At 39.8% G+C, this 17,931-nt stretch overlaps 1 protein-coding gene across 1 annotated transcript; it reads left to right on the forward strand.

Annotated features, from left to right (window-relative positions):
• The first annotated feature begins 6,633 nt into the window (after positions 1-6,633).
• On the forward strand, positions 6,634-15,533 carry LOC101166152 (mixed lineage kinase domain-like protein). The gene is made up of 11 exons (XM_011482040.3): positions 6,634-6,731; positions 7,367-7,804; positions 9,748-9,804; positions 11,986-12,166; positions 12,751-12,854; positions 12,930-13,065; positions 13,191-13,275; positions 13,353-13,492; positions 14,717-14,766; positions 15,084-15,224; positions 15,333-15,533. The coding sequence occupies exons 2-11, from the start codon at positions 7,369-7,371 to the stop codon at positions 15,377-15,379; spliced, it is 1,377 nt and encodes a 458-aa protein (XP_011480342.1). The 5' UTR covers positions 6,634-6,731; positions 7,367-7,368; the 3' UTR covers positions 15,380-15,533.
• Positions 15,534-17,931: the final 2,398 nt, after the last annotated feature.

Consider the following 17,931-nt stretch of genomic DNA (forward strand, 5'->3'; position numbering starts at 1 on the left):
AGATGCACCTCTGTCGGGGTGGGAGGCGCTCAGGCAAGGACTACCCCATAGCAATTAAGGAAGAAACCACCAGACCAGCACTAACTAGTCGGGCTCCTTGGTGGGGCCCTGGTAACTCTTTATGGGGGTGTGGGGGTAAGTGGATCTAGGAATAAAAAGGTTTTTGTTTGAACCGCCCTTAGTCTGGCCCGTCTCCCAGGACCAGTTTGAGGTGGATCACCACCCGACTACCGGCTCCTGGGATCCTTTGGGGCACACAAACCCCTCCACCACGATAAGGTGGCGATTCAGGGAGGGGACATGAATCAGTCACAAGCCAATCACTAAGAATTATTGTGGGTAAACCGAAGGGCTCGGAGAAAACCCACAGGACTTATTTGGGTTCATTATCGATAAATTTTTGTGACTGATATCTATCTATCTATCTATCTATCTATCTATCTATCTATCTATCTATCTATCTATCTATCTATCTATCTATCTATCTATCTATCTATCTATCTATCTATCTATCTATCTATCAATTAGTAATTTATTATTTATTACTGTTAGTATTTTCTTCTTTTAATTATAGTTTTATTTTGTTAATATTATTAGAAGTTAATCTATTTATCTATAGATTATTTTATTATTTATTATAATTAATATTGTTTTTCTCTTATAATTATTATAATTATAGTTTTATTTTGTAAATATTTTTTAATATATTATTATTTACATTTATATTACATAATCCGTTTTTAATATTATAAATATTACTATTCATTGTTTGTACTTTTATATCTTTTTTTTTAAATCAGGGTTGCCTAAATTTAGCTTCTTATGGTCCTATTCCCGCCGGGAACCAGGAACCCTTTTTGGTAAGGCACCCTGATGATGTGCAAGTGCAGCTCTGTATTGTTGGAACCTGCTAGTTCTTTCTGTGATTACAGAGGTTTCCTCCAACACAGGCTGACTTGGTTGGTTTGGAGCAGGAAGCTCTCCTTGTGAAGCCACTGGCTTGTGGATATTATTAAAGTTATTTATCTATGTATCCATGTTTTTTTTGTTAATTAGTTGTTTATTATTAATTATATTGACAATGTGTTTTTTTTTATGATTGCAGTTTTATTTTTTTAATATTATTATTAACATTAATATATTATTATTTACATTTATATTACATAATCCGTTTTTTGGGGTTTTTTTATATTATTACTATTACTATTCTTTCTTTGTACTTTTATTACATATTTTTTTTTAAATCAGGGTTGCCTAAATTTAGTTTCTTAAGGTCCTAGACCCGCCGGGAACCAGGAACCCTTTTTGGTAAGGCACCCTGATGCTGTGCAAGTGCAGCTCTGTATTGTTGGAACCTGCTAGTTCTTTCTGTGATTACAGAGGTTTCCTCCAACACAGGCTGACTTGGTTGGTTTGGAGCAGGAAGCTCTCCTTGTGAAGCCACTGGCTTGTGGAAATTATTAAAGTTATTTATCTATGTATCCATATTTTTTTTGTTAATTAGTAGTTTACTATTAATTATATTGACAATGTGTTTTTTTTATAATTATAGTTTTAGTTTTTTTAATATTATTATTAACATTAATATATTATTATTTAAATTTATATTACATAATCTGTTTTTTTTTGGGGGGGGGGTTATATTATTCCTATTACTATTCTCTCTTTGTACTTTTATATCTGTTTTTTTTTTTGTTTGTTTTGTTTTGTTACCTTTATTACATTTTTTTTTTAAATCAGGGTTGCCTAATTTAGTTTCTTAAGGTCCTAGACCCGCTGGGAACCAGGAACCCTTTTTGGTAAGGCACCCTGATGCTTTGCAAGTGCAGCTCTGTATTGTTGGAACCTGGTAGTTCTTTCTGTGATTTCAGAGGTTTCCTCCAACACAGGCTGACTTGCTTGGTTTGGAGCAGGAAGCTCTCTTGGAGCAGCTCTGGCTGGAGTCCGAAGAGGGCGCCTCAAAGCAGCGTTCTGTGGTTCTTGTGCAGAGTTTGAGGCTTTGGCTTTTAGAACAGCGTTCTCAGCCAGAAGTGCTTCATGTTCTTTTTTTGCAGCTGCATATTTGACCTCCAGGTGTTTTTGGCCCAGAATTTCTGGATTGATCTTTTCTAAATCTTTGGTGAGGTTAAAATTTTGTTTCTTCAATTCTGCAATGCTGGTCTCCAGTTGTGTATATTCTGTGGCCAATCCTTCTAATTGTTCTTTCATGATTTCCAGATTTGTGTGTTCCTCCAAAAGGGATTTATTTATTTCTTGGACTTTGCTGATGGACTCTGTGGTTTCATTGAATTTTTCTGTCATTGGCCTGAAGTCCTCACATTGCTGAGAAAGAACTCTGATCTGCTGCTTTATTGTTTTGTATTCACTCTCCACAGCCTTTTTCTCAGCCTGCAGAGAGGAATACTGAAGCATCATCTCAGAGTCTTTCTCATTCTTTTTCTCCAGCTCTGTCATCTTTTCTTTCAGGATGGCGTTTTCTTTCTGCAGAGACTGGAACAAATCAGATTCTTCTTTGTACTTCTGTTCCAACTCATCTGGAGACACACCAAGGTTTGCGTGCCCTTTCCTTGTGTAGCTTTACTTTTAGAGTTGAGAACTCCGAGGTGAGGACTCTGTTTTGGGTTGAGACCGTTTGTTGTTCAGCTTTTAATGCAGCAAATGTTTCTTTTAAATCTTTGAGATTTTTGAGGTTCTCCTGAAGGTCTTTGACTTCTTTTGTGAAACGTTCATTTTCTTGTTTCAAAGGAAGGATGTGTGATTTGGCTTGAAGGTATTCTTGTTCTGATTGGATGAGTTGTTCCTGCTCTTTTTTCAGACTTTCCAGTGTCTTCAAGAGTTCAGCGTTGTTTTGTCTCAGTCCATTAAGGTTGATGGTAATGTCCTGGTGCTGCTGAACCCAAAGTTTCGCCTCCTCACACTGCACAGTGAGCTGGAGGATCTCAGTCTCAAGGCTGGAGTTCTCGTCTTCCAGAGACTTGGTTTGGATGAGGATGGAGGCATAGCGTTGTTTTGTTGCTGCCTCCTCCTCACGATGGCTTTGGAGGTTTTTGAGCTGGTTCTGGAGGGCAGTGTTTTTGTCCTGCAGTGTTTGGAGGCGATCCTTCTCGTCTTTGAGCTGAATTTCCAGAGATTCAAGGGCCACAAGGGTGGTTTGGACCCTGTGAACCTCTTTCAGTAGCTCACTGTTCTCCTGAATGAGAGCTTTGGCGGTGAGTTTGACTTGTATTAACTCGGTGGATAACACTTTAGTATCCTGAACTCTCGCCTGGAGTTCCTGGAGAGTTTCTTTGAGGGTGGTGTTGGTCTCTGTCAGGAGGTTGACTTTTTCCTGTTGGTTCTTGCAACGGTCCTCCAGGGGTTTTTGCTCCTGGATTTTCTTGTTGACACGTTGCAAGTCCTTTTCCAGCTTCTTTGTAAGTGTGGCGGCAGATTTCTTTGCCTGGCAGAGTCCAGAGAAGGTCTCTCTCAGATTTTTCTTGCCTTCCAGCTCAGCGGCGAGGGTTTGCAGCTGGTTGGTCAGCGAGCAATTTTCCTGGACTGTTTTCTGAAGTTTGGAAAGATTCTGTGTGAGGTAGCTCTCCTCAACCCCAAAATGTCCAAAATGGCGAAGGGACATTTTAAATATTGATTTTCAGGATAACTAAGAAAATCTTTAAAATGTTCTCGTGGATGGTAAAGAATGTATATGCAGTTTTTGTAACGTAGAAAAAAAACTGCGCGTTCCTTAGTTGGTCAAAGGTACCTGACGGGAATGCAAGGTTTTCGTAGCTGTGGAACAGAACGTATGCTCTCTGGTGGGAACCAAACGGGCAATAAATGAGAACTAGTTGAGGGTCCTATAAGGCAAAAACATGTGTGACATCACACAGTAAGCCCCCTCCCCCTTTCCCCCATGAAGATCATAGGCCTGGGCGGGGACATGCCCAGGCAAAGTCCTCTCGATGATAATGTCACACCTGGTAATATCCCTCATCATTTCTGACATCACCAAGAGTGACATCACTAAGGGTGACATCATCATGTGTGGCATGGCCCCTCCCCCCACTGTCTTTGGGTGTGAATGTGTGAGTTGCAGTCTGTGCAGGTTTTGTGGCCGTTACCATGACAACACAGCGTTCTAGAAAACAATTGAAACCAATTAAATAAAAGGCAAATGCTTTTATAAAGGCAATGGCTCCAACTAAGCATCCTGTGATCTGCCTCTTTCCCCTGGGATATCCAGTTGCTGAAAGTTGTCTGACTTCGTCTTCCCCTACAGCTGCGATTAATATTTCAGGATACAAATTATTCAGAAAAGACAAAGAAACAGAAAGAGAAGGGGGTATTTTGGTTTACATCAAAGATAATTTTAAATCTGAGTTAATTAGTTAGACCACAGCTAACCAGGCTAACACTGCATCTGGCTTGGCTCTCACCCCAGCTAAACAGGTTCCCTCATCATCTACAGCTAAGTGGGCTCTCACCCCAGCTCCTTGAGCTACAGTTGCAGCTAATCAGTCCTCCTCCACCTCAGCTCCCCATGACACAATTATTGGATACCGGTAATACTGTCTAACACAAAAGAACATTGTTTCACAAGTTCATCGTCAACAACAGTCGCAGAAAAGTTTTCTGCAATAAAAAAACAACGTAAAAAACAATCAATAATGCAAACGTTATTTGGGAATTCAGGTCAAAACCAAAAGGAATTCTACTTGGCCACATCCATATTAGCAGTATTGTTAATAAAAGTGAGCAAACTGAACATCTGCTAAGTGACTCCAATATTGATATGCTAGGACTATCTGAAAGTTGGCTGACTTCAACTTCACCTACAGCTGCCATTAATATTCCAGGATACAAATTATTTAGAAAAGAAAGAAACAGGGGAGGAGGGGGTATTTTGGTTTGAATCAAAGATCATTTTAAATATGAGTTAATTAGTTGGCCAGAGAAAACAGGAATTTAATTTAATGTATACTGTAAATGTAACACTTCATTCTACAATTTATTTTACTGTGATTTGTATATATAGGCCTCCCTCCACCCAGGACATCTTTTATCATCAGTTTCAGTCTATTTTAAATCACAGAAAACAAGGTGTACAAATTGAAAATTCACAGTCATCATTTCTTAGTTGTTCAGATGGGGTCCCTCAAAGCTCAATATTGGGGCCACTTCTATTTGGTTTGCATGTAAACAACCCGCCAGATGTATGAAAAAACACAAAAGTACAATTAATACAGATGATATAGTTCTGTATGTTCGTGCCAAAATAAAAGCTGAAGCAGTTGTAGTTCTGTCAGGAGCCATGGTTCCAGTCTTTCAGTGGCTCCGAAACTCCTGCTTACATCTCAATGCTAAAAAAGATGGTCTGTGTTCTTTTTTCACGTCAGCCAACAAGGGAAGAACAACCATCTGTAGTGGTCAATAGAGAGCAATTGGAAGTTGTAGAACAATTCAAACTTCATTCAAACTGAGCCTTTAAAGATAATGTAAAGAAAATATCGAAGATTGTCAAATGTAATCTGTCAAATTTTAAGCAAATAAGGTCTTCTCTGACTGCTGAGGCAGCAAAGGTTTATAAGCATTCAATGGTATATAAGTAAAAAAAAAAATGTTGGAATAGGCACCAGGGCTTTAACTCAAGGGGACATTGATGTACAAAGGTGCAGGACCAAATTTAGCCAAACAGTGGTGTCAATCAGAGGCATACAGTTATGGAATACAATGCCACAGCACATTAGAAACTGTGAAAACTACTGTTCTACTGCTTCTAAACATGGCTGAAAACAAACCAGTCCTGTTGACATTGATGTAATTATTGTTTTTCTTGTTTTTTTTCAGACTCTTTTTTTTATTGTAAATAATCTTTGTAAATATCTTTATCACTAATATTTTGCCAATGTATTGTGTTGTAAATGTTATTGTTCAACCTTTTTTCCTGCCTGGCGACAACGGATGAAATTCAGCTCCTGGCATATTTAAGTAGAAGCAGCTGCTGATAGGTTGATCAATATGCACCGTCCTAATTCAAATAAAGAAAGAAAGAATTAAAAAAACAGAAATTTTATGTTTATGTTTTATTTCAAAACAACTTTATGTTCAAACTATTTAAAAATCAATTGATACACCATTTTAGCATTACTTTATTGTGTTGTAAATGTGGATGATTACCCTCTTGTGTCTCTTTGTGTTTAAAGTACTTTGTTGTCAAATGTTAGAACAATTTTTTTGTAATACTGTACATCTCTCTCTTTTACTCATGGTGAAAGTAAAAGAACGTCTATGGTTTAGTCGTCATGCTTCACGTTACCGGAGACCTTTTTGGTGTTACGGGGTATTGGCAGCTTTTAGCCACTATTATCTGAATGAAGCATTTTCACAAATATACAAAAATAGTTAAGGGAAAGAGGGGAGGATCGTATTTATGACAGAGAAGCTCCTTATAGATTAAAACCAGACAGGGAACACAAGAACTTCAGTTCCTGAAAGTGGTTAAAGCAGTTTTTTTAGGACTCCACAGCTGTTACATAAGATCAATAATCAGGTAAAAATCTGAGACATGCACGAACTGATACCAGTCAAGGATGAAATGTTAGCTGAAGGGCTAAACTGTCAGAAAAAAAGGAAGTCCTGTGCAGTAAGGAGGGGCTTAAAGCTGCTTATTACACTTGAATATGCAGGAATCTTACAATGATCGGGATTCCTGCGCACAGTAACTGACTACACTGAATTCCTCCAAAGAACAGGTTTGTTTTCTCTTTTACTCTATCAGGTAAATTATTCTTGGTCATGTTTTTGGTTTTCTTTGTCAGTCACTCCACCTTCAGGTTCATGATCCACAGCTGTCTTCAGTTCAGTTAATGACCCTCAGCCTATTTAAGTGTCTTGGTTTCTGTTCTTCCTGGTCAGGTCATTTGCTCTGTTGTGTCACAGTTTTGGTTCTCCTCATAGTTTTGCCATGTTTCAGTTTGCCAATTAAATGTTTTATTTCCTGTCACCAATCCTGGTCTCCTGCATTTGGGTCCTCCACCACCAATTTGTGACAAGTTTAGCAAAACAATGTTTCGGTTTCTTATCAATTTATGTTTATTACAGCGCATTCCAAACTGTTATGCAAATGTTATATTTCTATGATTTTTCTAAATAGTCAGCATAATGTTAAAAGCATAATGTTAAAATGTTAAGAATTCTATTTTTTTGCACTTAAATACAATTTACATATTAATTTTTGAATGCACTGTATTTGTTTATATTTCAATTATAAATACATAAAATTAATAACTAATAATTTTATTTTCAGAATAAGTTTCACTTAGTTTAGGGGAAGGTTGTACTCCCTTTCTGTCTCTTGAAATACATGTTCTTTTTTCTCTTCATTCAGCCATGGACTTCATAGATCCCATCCTATCAATTGTCAAAGGCATCTATGAAGTGGTGGAGCAGGTGAAGGCCAATGAAAAACGCAGCAGGCGTATTTGTGACCGAGTCGCAGCCTTGGAGAAGATCATTCGTTCCATTCAAAGCCAAAAAAAAGTTGTAGAAACTGAGAATGTGAAGAACATCATCAAGGATCTCGCAGACACTCTAAATGCAACAAAGAATCTCCTGGAAAAACATGCAGATTCAAACTGGATGAAACGCGCCATTAAAAAGGGTTACTATGAAGAAGAGTTCAACCATGTGAATGACAGGCTCAACGATGCCTTCCAGGCCCTAAGTTTAGCTCTGAATGTAGAGCACGAAGACGCAATCCGCAAGGTTTTTGACAAGGTCAATCAAAAGATGGAGGATGAAGAAGACAAGAAGAAGGATGAGGAGGGTGAGTGTAGACTTCCATCTGAAGCTATCCGGCCCATGAGTCCAGCTCTCTAAATGCAGTTCTGTAGACATTAAAGAGACTTAGATATATGTTTTTTTTTACATCTAATATTTGTTGTTGACCTTGTCTTAATCTGACATCTGAACCAAAGCTAAACACAAATGCTAGGCTGCAGACTGCCATTTCAGTTTATTCAATTATTTAGAATGAACTTGTTTTAGGGATTAATGTTCAGAACATAGACTGTAAATGAGGAACTGGACCGAGTGATGTCACCCATAGAAATAGCTTGCTTCTGGCTCCAATGGAATGAAATCAATTCAGTTATTTTTTCATAATCTTGATGCCACTATCTTGTAGCCAGTTGACATTTTTATTGCAAACATTCCTGCCGATAAAGAGTGAGCTTGTTCAGTGGACTGCCATCCAACCACTTCCAACCAAAACATATCAGATTAGTAGATGGAAGGTTTAGGTGGATCCGGTAATGTAATTACACAGGACAGAAATTAGTCAACTGATTTATAGTTTAGAATCTTAAGGTTGGATGGGACTGACTGAAGCACTTGAGTCTCCAGACCACGGATGGTGCTAGTGAGTACTGCTGGGTGAGAGTGAGAGTTACTGACCACTCCGGCACAGGCACATATTCTGATTGCATAATCACTCACTGGGGTCACTTGGTGATTCTGGAGGGTAACACAGTCAGTCCGCAGCGTGTGGAGACAGTCTGAGTGGAGACAGAGGAACCATGAGCAGGCAAAAGAACCGAGAGTGAAGATCTGAGGTTTGGCAGGCAAGCAGGCACAGGCAGAGATCCCGGGGAGAGGAGACGAGGTCTGGAGTGGTTAATGAGAGACATTAAAAAAAGTGATGAGACCAGACAGGTTGCAAAGCCACACCTGAGGGCGAGGATCCAGGCTGGGCAGGCAAAAAGGCAATTAGGCAGACACCCAAAACACTTGGTGTGAGAAGGACTTGAAAGTAGCATGAAAACTTGCAACTTTGTGGTAAAGAGACTGGGGAAATGGCTGGCTTAAGTCCTGGGAAGAGCAGGTGCAAAAATGTAACTTGATGACCAGGAACCTCAAAAAGTGGGCCACACAGAATCTGTCTAAGACCACATCCTTTTATTGAAGCATCTGATTGATCAGTTTATAACTTGAATGACTTGCCATAAAGAAAAAACATGAAGTCCCAACTGGAGTACCTGAAACAGCATCACCAATGACGGACCAGTTTGCATTTTCCCCCTGTCCCTGCGTGGGTTTTCTCTGGAGACTCCGGCTTCCTCCCACTGTCCAAAAACATGCTTCATAGGTTATTTGGTCTCTCTAAATTGTCCATAGGTGTAAATGTAAGTGTGTATGGGTGTGTGATTGTGGGCGTGTGTCAGACTGGCGACCTGTCCCGGGTATCCACTGCCCTCGCCCACGAGTGCCCGGGAAAGACTCCGGCAGCCCCGTGACCCCGAAAGGGACATAATGGGTTTAGAAGATGTATGGATGTAAAAAAAGTATCAGATCACGAATTCTGGCAAAATGACTCAGTACTTCACTATAGAGGTTGTTGCGGCCGCGTAAGGTCTTCCCATATTTGGATGGTTAAGGATATCAAAAACCTAATAAACAAATGGAAAAGAAAAATCACACAGAGTCTTCATGAAGTTTCAAACCTTTTGCAAAAGGGAGAGCCAGTGGCCTCCACAGAATAGAAGTACTTCACTTCTATTCTGATCTGGTGGCTGGTGCTCACAGAGCAGGATTCTTAGAAGAATACTCAGAAACGCGTGGATCAAAATATCTCTTCTGGGTTAATTTTTCTGAAGAATGAACATTATAATACATTTAAAGACTCAAAAAAAACTGATTTTGCATTGTACAGGCCCTACAAAGTAGGGAAAACGTCTGTGTTCTTGATTTCACCCTTACTCTGCTCCTCAGACCTGCTGGAAAAGATGACAGCAATACAGAATGACGTGACCAAAATCCTTGAAATCTGTGAGTATATTGTCTTTATTTTACCATGGAGTGCTTGTCTGACTTGATGAGACCCAGTGAGTTCAGAGTTAAAGTTTTCTAGACTAAAAATCCAAGGTGTTCATTTTGGAAATGTCCTTCAAAAGTGGACAAAACCTGACGAAAAAGCCAGTAGTTTTCAACATAAGCAGAACAATAGAGTCCACCTACCAAATAAAAAGTTCCACGTTTGATTTGAATTCATTCAAACAAATTGGGTCATGTTATTAAAAGCCTCTCATGCCTGCAGCAATTTAACTTGAGGTTTGAGCTGCAACAAGCTGCAAAGTTTGATCACTGTCTTATTCAGAGAGAATCTCACAACTCTGAGTATTGGGTGTGAATGACCAGCTAGAATTCCCATCGGGTTCAAAATTGTTAGTGTGGCTATTGCGTTACCTTTCATGTGTTAGTCCTTTCAACAGGAGGAAATTCAACTTTTGGCCCCATTGTTCCATGAAGACATACTGGAATGATGTTCTCATTCTTTCAATTAAACTCAATTGTGGTGCAGTGGTCACTGTACTGTTTAACACAATTAGCATGTTAACAGTTCCAGCCAATACTGTCAGCTTGTTAAAAAAAACATTTATTTTTACTCAGTTTCAAACTAAAAATTTAACAGATTAGTTGTAACATTTGAATTACTTTTACTAAACTCTGAATGCACACATTTAAATAAAAATGATCATTTGGGATCAGGAAAAGTTGGGAGCCGGTTTAGCTCGTGCTGGTTTGCGGCGCCTTCCGTCCGTGAAACCAGGGTTCGAATCCGGGCTGCTCCCTATTCAACTTCTCTACTTCTGTGTCGGTCCCAAGCCCGGTTGCTTTGAGAGGGTTGCGTCAGGAAGGGCATCCGGCGTAAAACATTGCCAAGTTTACCATGCGACTCGTTTGCTGTGGCGACCCCTGATGGGAAAAGCCGAAAGGGAAACAACATTTGGGATCAGGAAAAGTTGAAACAGTGTCAGGTTGGGGGGGCTGGAGAGCAGGTAGGACCCAGACGCAGAGGCAGGAGGCACACGGTTCCAAGGCAAGAGGGTTTATTGAACAAACAAAAAGCGCTGCAGAGCAGGATAACAAAACTAAACTTACTGTGGCTTAGCACAAAACATGGCATGAAGGAGTCAGGGACGAAGAGATATTAAAGACATTAAGGCGCTAATGGACCAGCACAAGAGGAAGGCAGAGACCAGACTTATATACAGACAGGGCAGACAAGACACAGGTGAACAAGATCAGGACAGATTGGGACAAAGGAAGTAAAACTCAAGAACATGACAAGACAGGAAACCTTTCAAAATAAAACAGAACTCAAACATGACATAGACCAAAACTGAAAGCAAAAACCAATACAAAAGAAACTCCAACCATGACAAACAGGTCACTAAGATTGATGAATCTCAGAAGCTTGTAGTGTAGGACTCAGAATACAGGAGACCAGGCACAGTGGCAGAAACTAAATCATTTCATACATAAACTGAAACATGACTAAAACCACGGTGAAACAAAAAGGTGGCAAAGCAGAGCAGAACAGAACAGGTGACCTGACAGGGATGAACTGAAAACCAGACGCTTAAATAGACTGAAGGTATTTGACAGAAATGAATACAGCGATGGATGAGCAACATGAACTTGGAGTGACTGATAGTGGAACAAATCAAAACATGAGCAAAGCCAAGAACCCAACTGAAAAACCAAACTAAAGCACAGAATCCTTACAGATGAATTGATTACTTTTTTGTCATTGCATAACAATTCATTTGCAGCAGTGAAATGGTTTGTGACTGTGACCTTTTCAGAAGGTAGTACAGCTCTATGTAAGTATACGCCATTTACCATTTTGAATAGATCAGGCTCCACCGGTACCAAATGAGTGTCATTTGACATAATTATAAGTGAGAAGGAGAAGGGCAGGCTGTGACTGTCAAAAAAAACAGGTGGAGGTGCAGATCCTGACATCTATCCCTGCACTGGAGACAAAAACCTCAGATGATTTGTTTTATTAGAGATTTTTGAGAAAACTTGAGCTCAAATTGTTCTTTGCACTGAAAAAGTTGGACAGCAAGAAGCTTTTTGTATTTTCTTAATTGACACATTTTATTATGCATCCAGTTAAGAATTCTTACATGTATGTCTTTTGTTGTTGTTCTTTTATTTCAGTGACGATACAAAAAAGGTCTTATGAAGAAATTCGGAAGATAAAACTTTCTGAGCTAAAATTTGTCCCAGACTTCCCCAAAAAACCATTCTTGACAACAGAGTCTGCAGAGAATTACAAGGGAGAGTTTCAAGGGTTCCCAGTGGTCATCAAGAAATTCCTCAACACAGCCCAAGTCTCAAGGTTTGTGTTTAACTATGGGGTAAATACTGTGCGCTCATATAGAGCTTTATTAGGGCACAAAGTGCTTTACAGTCACAAATCCAATTCACACACGCACACATCCACCCAGTGGTTCTATTGCCATGCAAGGCGCCAAGCTATAACCAGGGGCAATGAGGGGTTCAGTGTCTGCCCAAGGACATTTCAACAAATTGGAGGGCAAGGCAGAAACCAAACATTTAACCAAATCAAACCAAATCAAAAACATTTTTTATTTTTTAGTAGGAACTTTCTTTGCAGATGGAACTCAGAGAGCAGAGACGAATAATCATCAGCAAAATCAATAAAACACACATACACTCAATAAATACAGAAAGTAAAGACCCAGCATACTCAGCAACCAAAGTTAAGGTTTTTTAAAAAAAAAAAAAGTAGTGACACAGCTTCATGACATCTTCAGCTATATTTGATACACTTTCAGACCTTATAAACTTATTGCTAAGTAGTGTTACTCATTACTGTTGTATTAATGGAAATGCCTTTTCTAGCCCTGTACAGATATAAAAACGGGCTTCTTGTTCAATCATGTCCCTTCTCTTCAACAGTTCAGAGGTGGAAACAATTTTCAAAAAGGAAACTGATACGATGAATCGCTTTCAGTCACCCAACATCCTGCGTCTGTTTGGGATCTGCATCGTTAATGAAAACTGTAAGTTCTTCATGGTCCTCACAGGGCCTGGTACTCACACTGCAGCAAAAGTCTAACGGGTTTGAGTGTCTGCAGCTCCAAAGTCAGAGTTCCTGGTTGTCATGGAGTACTGTGAAAAAGGAAGCCTTCGGCAAGTTCTGGACTCGAACTGTGAACTATCCTGGACCAGGAAAGCTCGCATGTGCCTTGATGTGGCACAGGGAATCTATAGGTGAGTGTGTTGCTGCTAAAATACTTTAGTTCTGCACGCCTTCAACTGAAAGCCTCTGATCAAAGCATCAGATGAAATGTGCACAAAACAACTACAGAGAAAGATGATAAAATGTTTGATCTCAGGCTGCACCAGACTGAAGAAGACTTCAAGGTTCATGGAAGCATCAGCAGCAAAAAGTTCCTGGTGGATGAAGCCTACAGAGTCAAGGTGCGCCACTTAAATCAGACATGCTGGGGTATGAAGCATCATAGAGATCTGAAATGATTGATTATTGTCATTTTCAGCTGGGAGGCTTTGAGCTTTCAAAAACGGAGACATCACTTCAAAAGTCGGTGAAAAAAAACGCACTGGAGTCAACTCTGTGCTACTATGCCCCTGAAACGCTGGAACACTTCAAAATAAGTAAAGAGAGCGAGATCTACAGGTGAGAATCGGGGTCTGCAAAGTTTAGAATAGAATAGAATAGAATAGAATAGAATAGAATAGAATAGAATAGAATAGAATAGAATAGAATAGAATAGAATGATTTATTGTCATCATACAAGGAGCACGACAATAGTGATGGTGCCCTCCTGCTACCGGTAGTTTGCCTTTGACCTGAAGGCAAACCAATACAGGTCAAAGTTCTTGGGGAAGAAGGATTTAAGGTGCTCAAGAACAAGCTTTTCAAAGCACTTCATAACCACAGATGTCATTGCTGGTCTGCAATCATTATTGCCTACATCACATCTGCCCTTACGGGTGGATATAGGCTGTCAGCACGCAAACAATGGGAAGATCTGTACGGGGTACATAGATGGCCCGCAGGAAACATCTAAGTTGTAGATTGCACAGTACCCCCTTAGGGTGAATATGTTTTTAAACTTTTTTAAAGGCATGCCGGAGGTAGTAACAGGTTGTGGTGAACACTTACACAACAGGTAAGAGTAAGGGTGAAGTAGGTGAGACCCCTGCATGATGTATGGGTTAGTCTTTTTTTCAACCCCCATGAATCCTGCGCATTGCCCAAGGAGCTCATCAGTGCTATTCAGGTGAAAGGTGCAAACTCCTTGCATGTGTGTGTAGCCTGGTTTTTGGAAATGAATTGACCTTTACCTTCTGTTTAGTTTTTTCACATCAAAAGGTGAACAGGTTCTAAAAGTAAACATGTGATTCTTTGACTTTAACTGCCACATATACATTTAGTTTGTGTGTTAACAGTAACTCACTCAGGGGATAAAAAATGGGGTTTTGGGTGTAATTCGCCACACTGATCATGAAATTGGGTAAACTGTGAGAGGAAAAGCTCCCTGAGAGACCTTCAGCTGAACCAAACTGAAAGGAAGGAGAGGATTCTGCTATGAGAGGACAAGAGAAACTCAGAAACAAGTCTTCGTCTTCACAACAATAAATTACTTTAAAGTATCACTCTCACGTTACTTTTTAAATGTTGGGATGTTTTGTGTCTTGCTCAAAAACATAATAGTGTCTTGCTTGGGACTTGAACCTCTGAACAACCATGTCAACAAAGCCTGCTGAATCCACTGGCCCACACCTCCACCCCAAACGGGAATATTTAGTTGAATGTTAAAGTAAATACATTTGAAATTGCAAATAATGAGAAGCTTTATTTACCAGAAGCACTTTTTCTCCCTGACATCTCTTTCAGCATCGGGATTGTTCTGTGGGAAATTGCAACTCGGAAGAAACCATTTGCAGGTGAATGTTTCTGTAAACTTCTATAAATCTGGAAATAATAAAACACACAACCATTGTCCTGTTCAGCCCTGAAACGGTGACTGTCAGTACACTCACACTCATGATTTCATACTGATGTTCAGGAATTTGAAGCCTGTCTGGGCAGGTTTGTGGTTGAAGATGTTAACTCATCTACTGCTTACTTTTGCTGCTTTCTATTCGACTAATATAAAAATAAGAGAAATGCCTTTGTTGAATGTCAGTTTTTTCTCTTGCATACTGTACATCTGAACTTTCTAAACTGAATTTAACTGATGTTGTTTATCTGGGTTTTTCAGGTTTTGATAAAAAACAAATTTATCAAAAAGTGTGGACAGAAAAATACCAGGAGCCGCTTCCACCTGATTGCCCTGAAAATCTGCAACAGATGATCATCGCCTGCCGGGCTCACGAACCCTTTGACAGACCATCAGCTGGTGGTAACTGACACACCTTCATCCAGACGCTTTATTTGAACAAACAGGTTTTGTCTGACTGTACTGACTGTACATTTGACCTGTGTTTGCTCTCATTCCTTTTTCCTGCAGTGCTCATGGATAAACTGCGCTTAGTGGTGGCCCAGCTGGAGGAGTGAGACAGTGATCATCGTAAAGAGGACTCAAACATGCAGCTCAAAGCTGTGCAGGGTGTTCTAGAGCAGTGTTTTTCAACCTTTTCTGAGCCACGGCACACTTTAACCTTAAAAAAAATCCCGCGGCACACCAGCATCCAAAAATTTAAAAAAAAGGAGAAACTCATAGTCTGTATTGATCTACAGCCCCTGCACAATCTCACATGCATTTTTGAGATAATTGTTACAGAAAAAGCTGGAAACTGCAGCTGTTTTTTTCTAAAAGATGCAATAAAAGTTAAGTTAGAAGATTTAAAAACAGTTTGTGTATTCGTTAGTTTCAAAACGTTTAACAACAGATCTCCTTTTGCGCTGTCACTCTCACAACCCAATGCATCATGGGAAATGTAGTGCATAAAACGGCCGAAGATCGGTTTTCGGAGCTTCATTGTTTTGTTCACTTGTTCCACGGTCTGATACCGGATTCTGTGGAAAGCTACACCGCTAAAGACGAGCTTTAGCTGGTATTTCTGTTAGAACTGAGCGACTTTACGAGCTAAATCGGGACAAGGAAGTGAAGACTTTAAGCACTTCTGATTGGTCAGACCGATGACATGTGATTAACCCCCCCAACACGGGACTTTTCCAAAATACAGCCGAAGGTGCAGCTGAATCGCGGTACGTCATTCTTATCAAAATGTCTTTAATAAAATAAAATAAACGCAAAGAAAATGTATTTTACGATCTTTTATATTCCTAACTCCTCAGTGTTTTATCAGGGCCTGTTTGGATGAACAGAGAGCTAAAATCCTGGAGATGGGAAATGTTTTTATATCAGTTAATGAGGGCAATTTCCCACGGCACACTTGGCCATCTCCCACGGCACACTAGTGTGCCGCGGCACACTGGTTGAAAAACACTGTTCTAGAGCTCTTATATTTCCATTTTAAATGTTTACATTGGCTTACAGAGGAAACAGAGGAACTGCATGACATTAATTTCAAATTCTAAATCATTTTATCTATAGTAGGGCATGCTAAATTCTTTTCCTTAACTATAAAACTTGGTAAAACATATTTACACTTCCAAACTTAACGTCTTGTTTTTATCCAGCTGGAACGAAGCAAAAAGGACTTGTGCTGAAATCAGGAAGAACTGGTTTGTGACCAGGCAGTTAACAGTTTGCACTTTTTTTTCAGAGAAACACCAGCTACAAAGAACTGCAAATCCATCATTTAGGATACAGATTCTGTTTATTGGTGTTTAAGGGGAGAATGATGACTTAAAGGGTGACTGGTTTTGGGTGAATGCCATAAAGTTTTTGTACTGTTTTATATCGGTGAACATTCTCATTGTTGTGTTTTTGTTTTACTTGTCTGTGTTTTTCTGAATTTTTTTTGGATGTTTGAATCTTGAAATCTTTTGAAATTTGAAATTCTTCAATTGTTAAACTCTTTCAACCATCATCTCCTTCAGCTGCTTCAAACTTTGGTTTTGGTGATTTAGAAGTTTTGAATTAATTGTCACTTTTAAACTTCAATAAAAACTTGGGAGAGATGTTTGGTCTTCAAATCCTTTAAAAAAACAGCTTTATGTTAAGGAAGATTCAAATGCAGCAGATCATCCAGGGCCAATTGTAATGGTTCCACATCCCTGGTGCTTGATGAGTTCCTATTAGCGTCAAGCTCCGCATCCGGCTAGTTCAGTGTGGTGAGGGAGTGGGCACAGAAAGGTTTATATTTCAAACTCTCATTTTTTTCATAGAAGCAATATCTCAGCAATATTTAAAAAAATCTAAGATGTGCACCGATGACTTTGACATCCATAAAAGTCGGTGAAAAGCTTGACATTACAGCCTTAAATTCAAAGTTTTGTTAAAATGAACCATCTATCTTCAATACTTTGGAGCCGACTTTTCTGTCAAAGCCGAGTACTGTGATCCCCTTGTAGTTGAAGCACACTTTCTGTCCCTCTTCTCAAAAAGAGGGACGACCACCACCACATCCTACAAGTCCAGAGGCACTGTACATGACCACTACGCAATATGACAAAGGTGTGCCGATCGAAGAAATCCACCTACTGGACAATTATATCAGTCACCTAGAACAGGGCCAGCAGGACCGCCACAGGAGCCCCCAACGCCAGAGAGCAGAGAGGCACGGAAGCACAGAGAGAGCAAGCTCCAGCCCAGCCAGAAGAATAACCTAATAGCTATACTCTCATGAGTTTTACTAGAACTAATAACAGTGCTACTCAAGAAGAGATGCAGAATCAAGAAAGTTAGCACCACACTTATGAAAGATTTTCCCAACGTAGGATAGGTTAACTTTCTGGGTGGCTGTCTTTCTCGACAAGCTGGTCGGATGACTTGGTCCATTGTTGCCCGTACTGGTTTGTGTGGTCTCCTTACCATTGGTTGTGTTCAGAATTGGTGCAGCTGTCACTTAATTTATAGTTGTTTTGGGTCCTTTTCCCGTTCCGGTAAACTTTCTGTCTCAGGTAAGTTTTTACAATCATGTCGGGCGGCAGTGGTGTAGCAGTGGGGTGGTTGATCTCTGAAAGGAAGATTGCAGGTT

This window comes from Oryzias latipes, chromosome 12 (assembly GCF_002234675.1).
Source record: "Oryzias latipes chromosome 12, ASM223467v1".
Taxonomy (NCBI): domain Eukaryota; kingdom Metazoa; phylum Chordata; class Actinopteri; order Beloniformes; family Adrianichthyidae; genus Oryzias; species Oryzias latipes.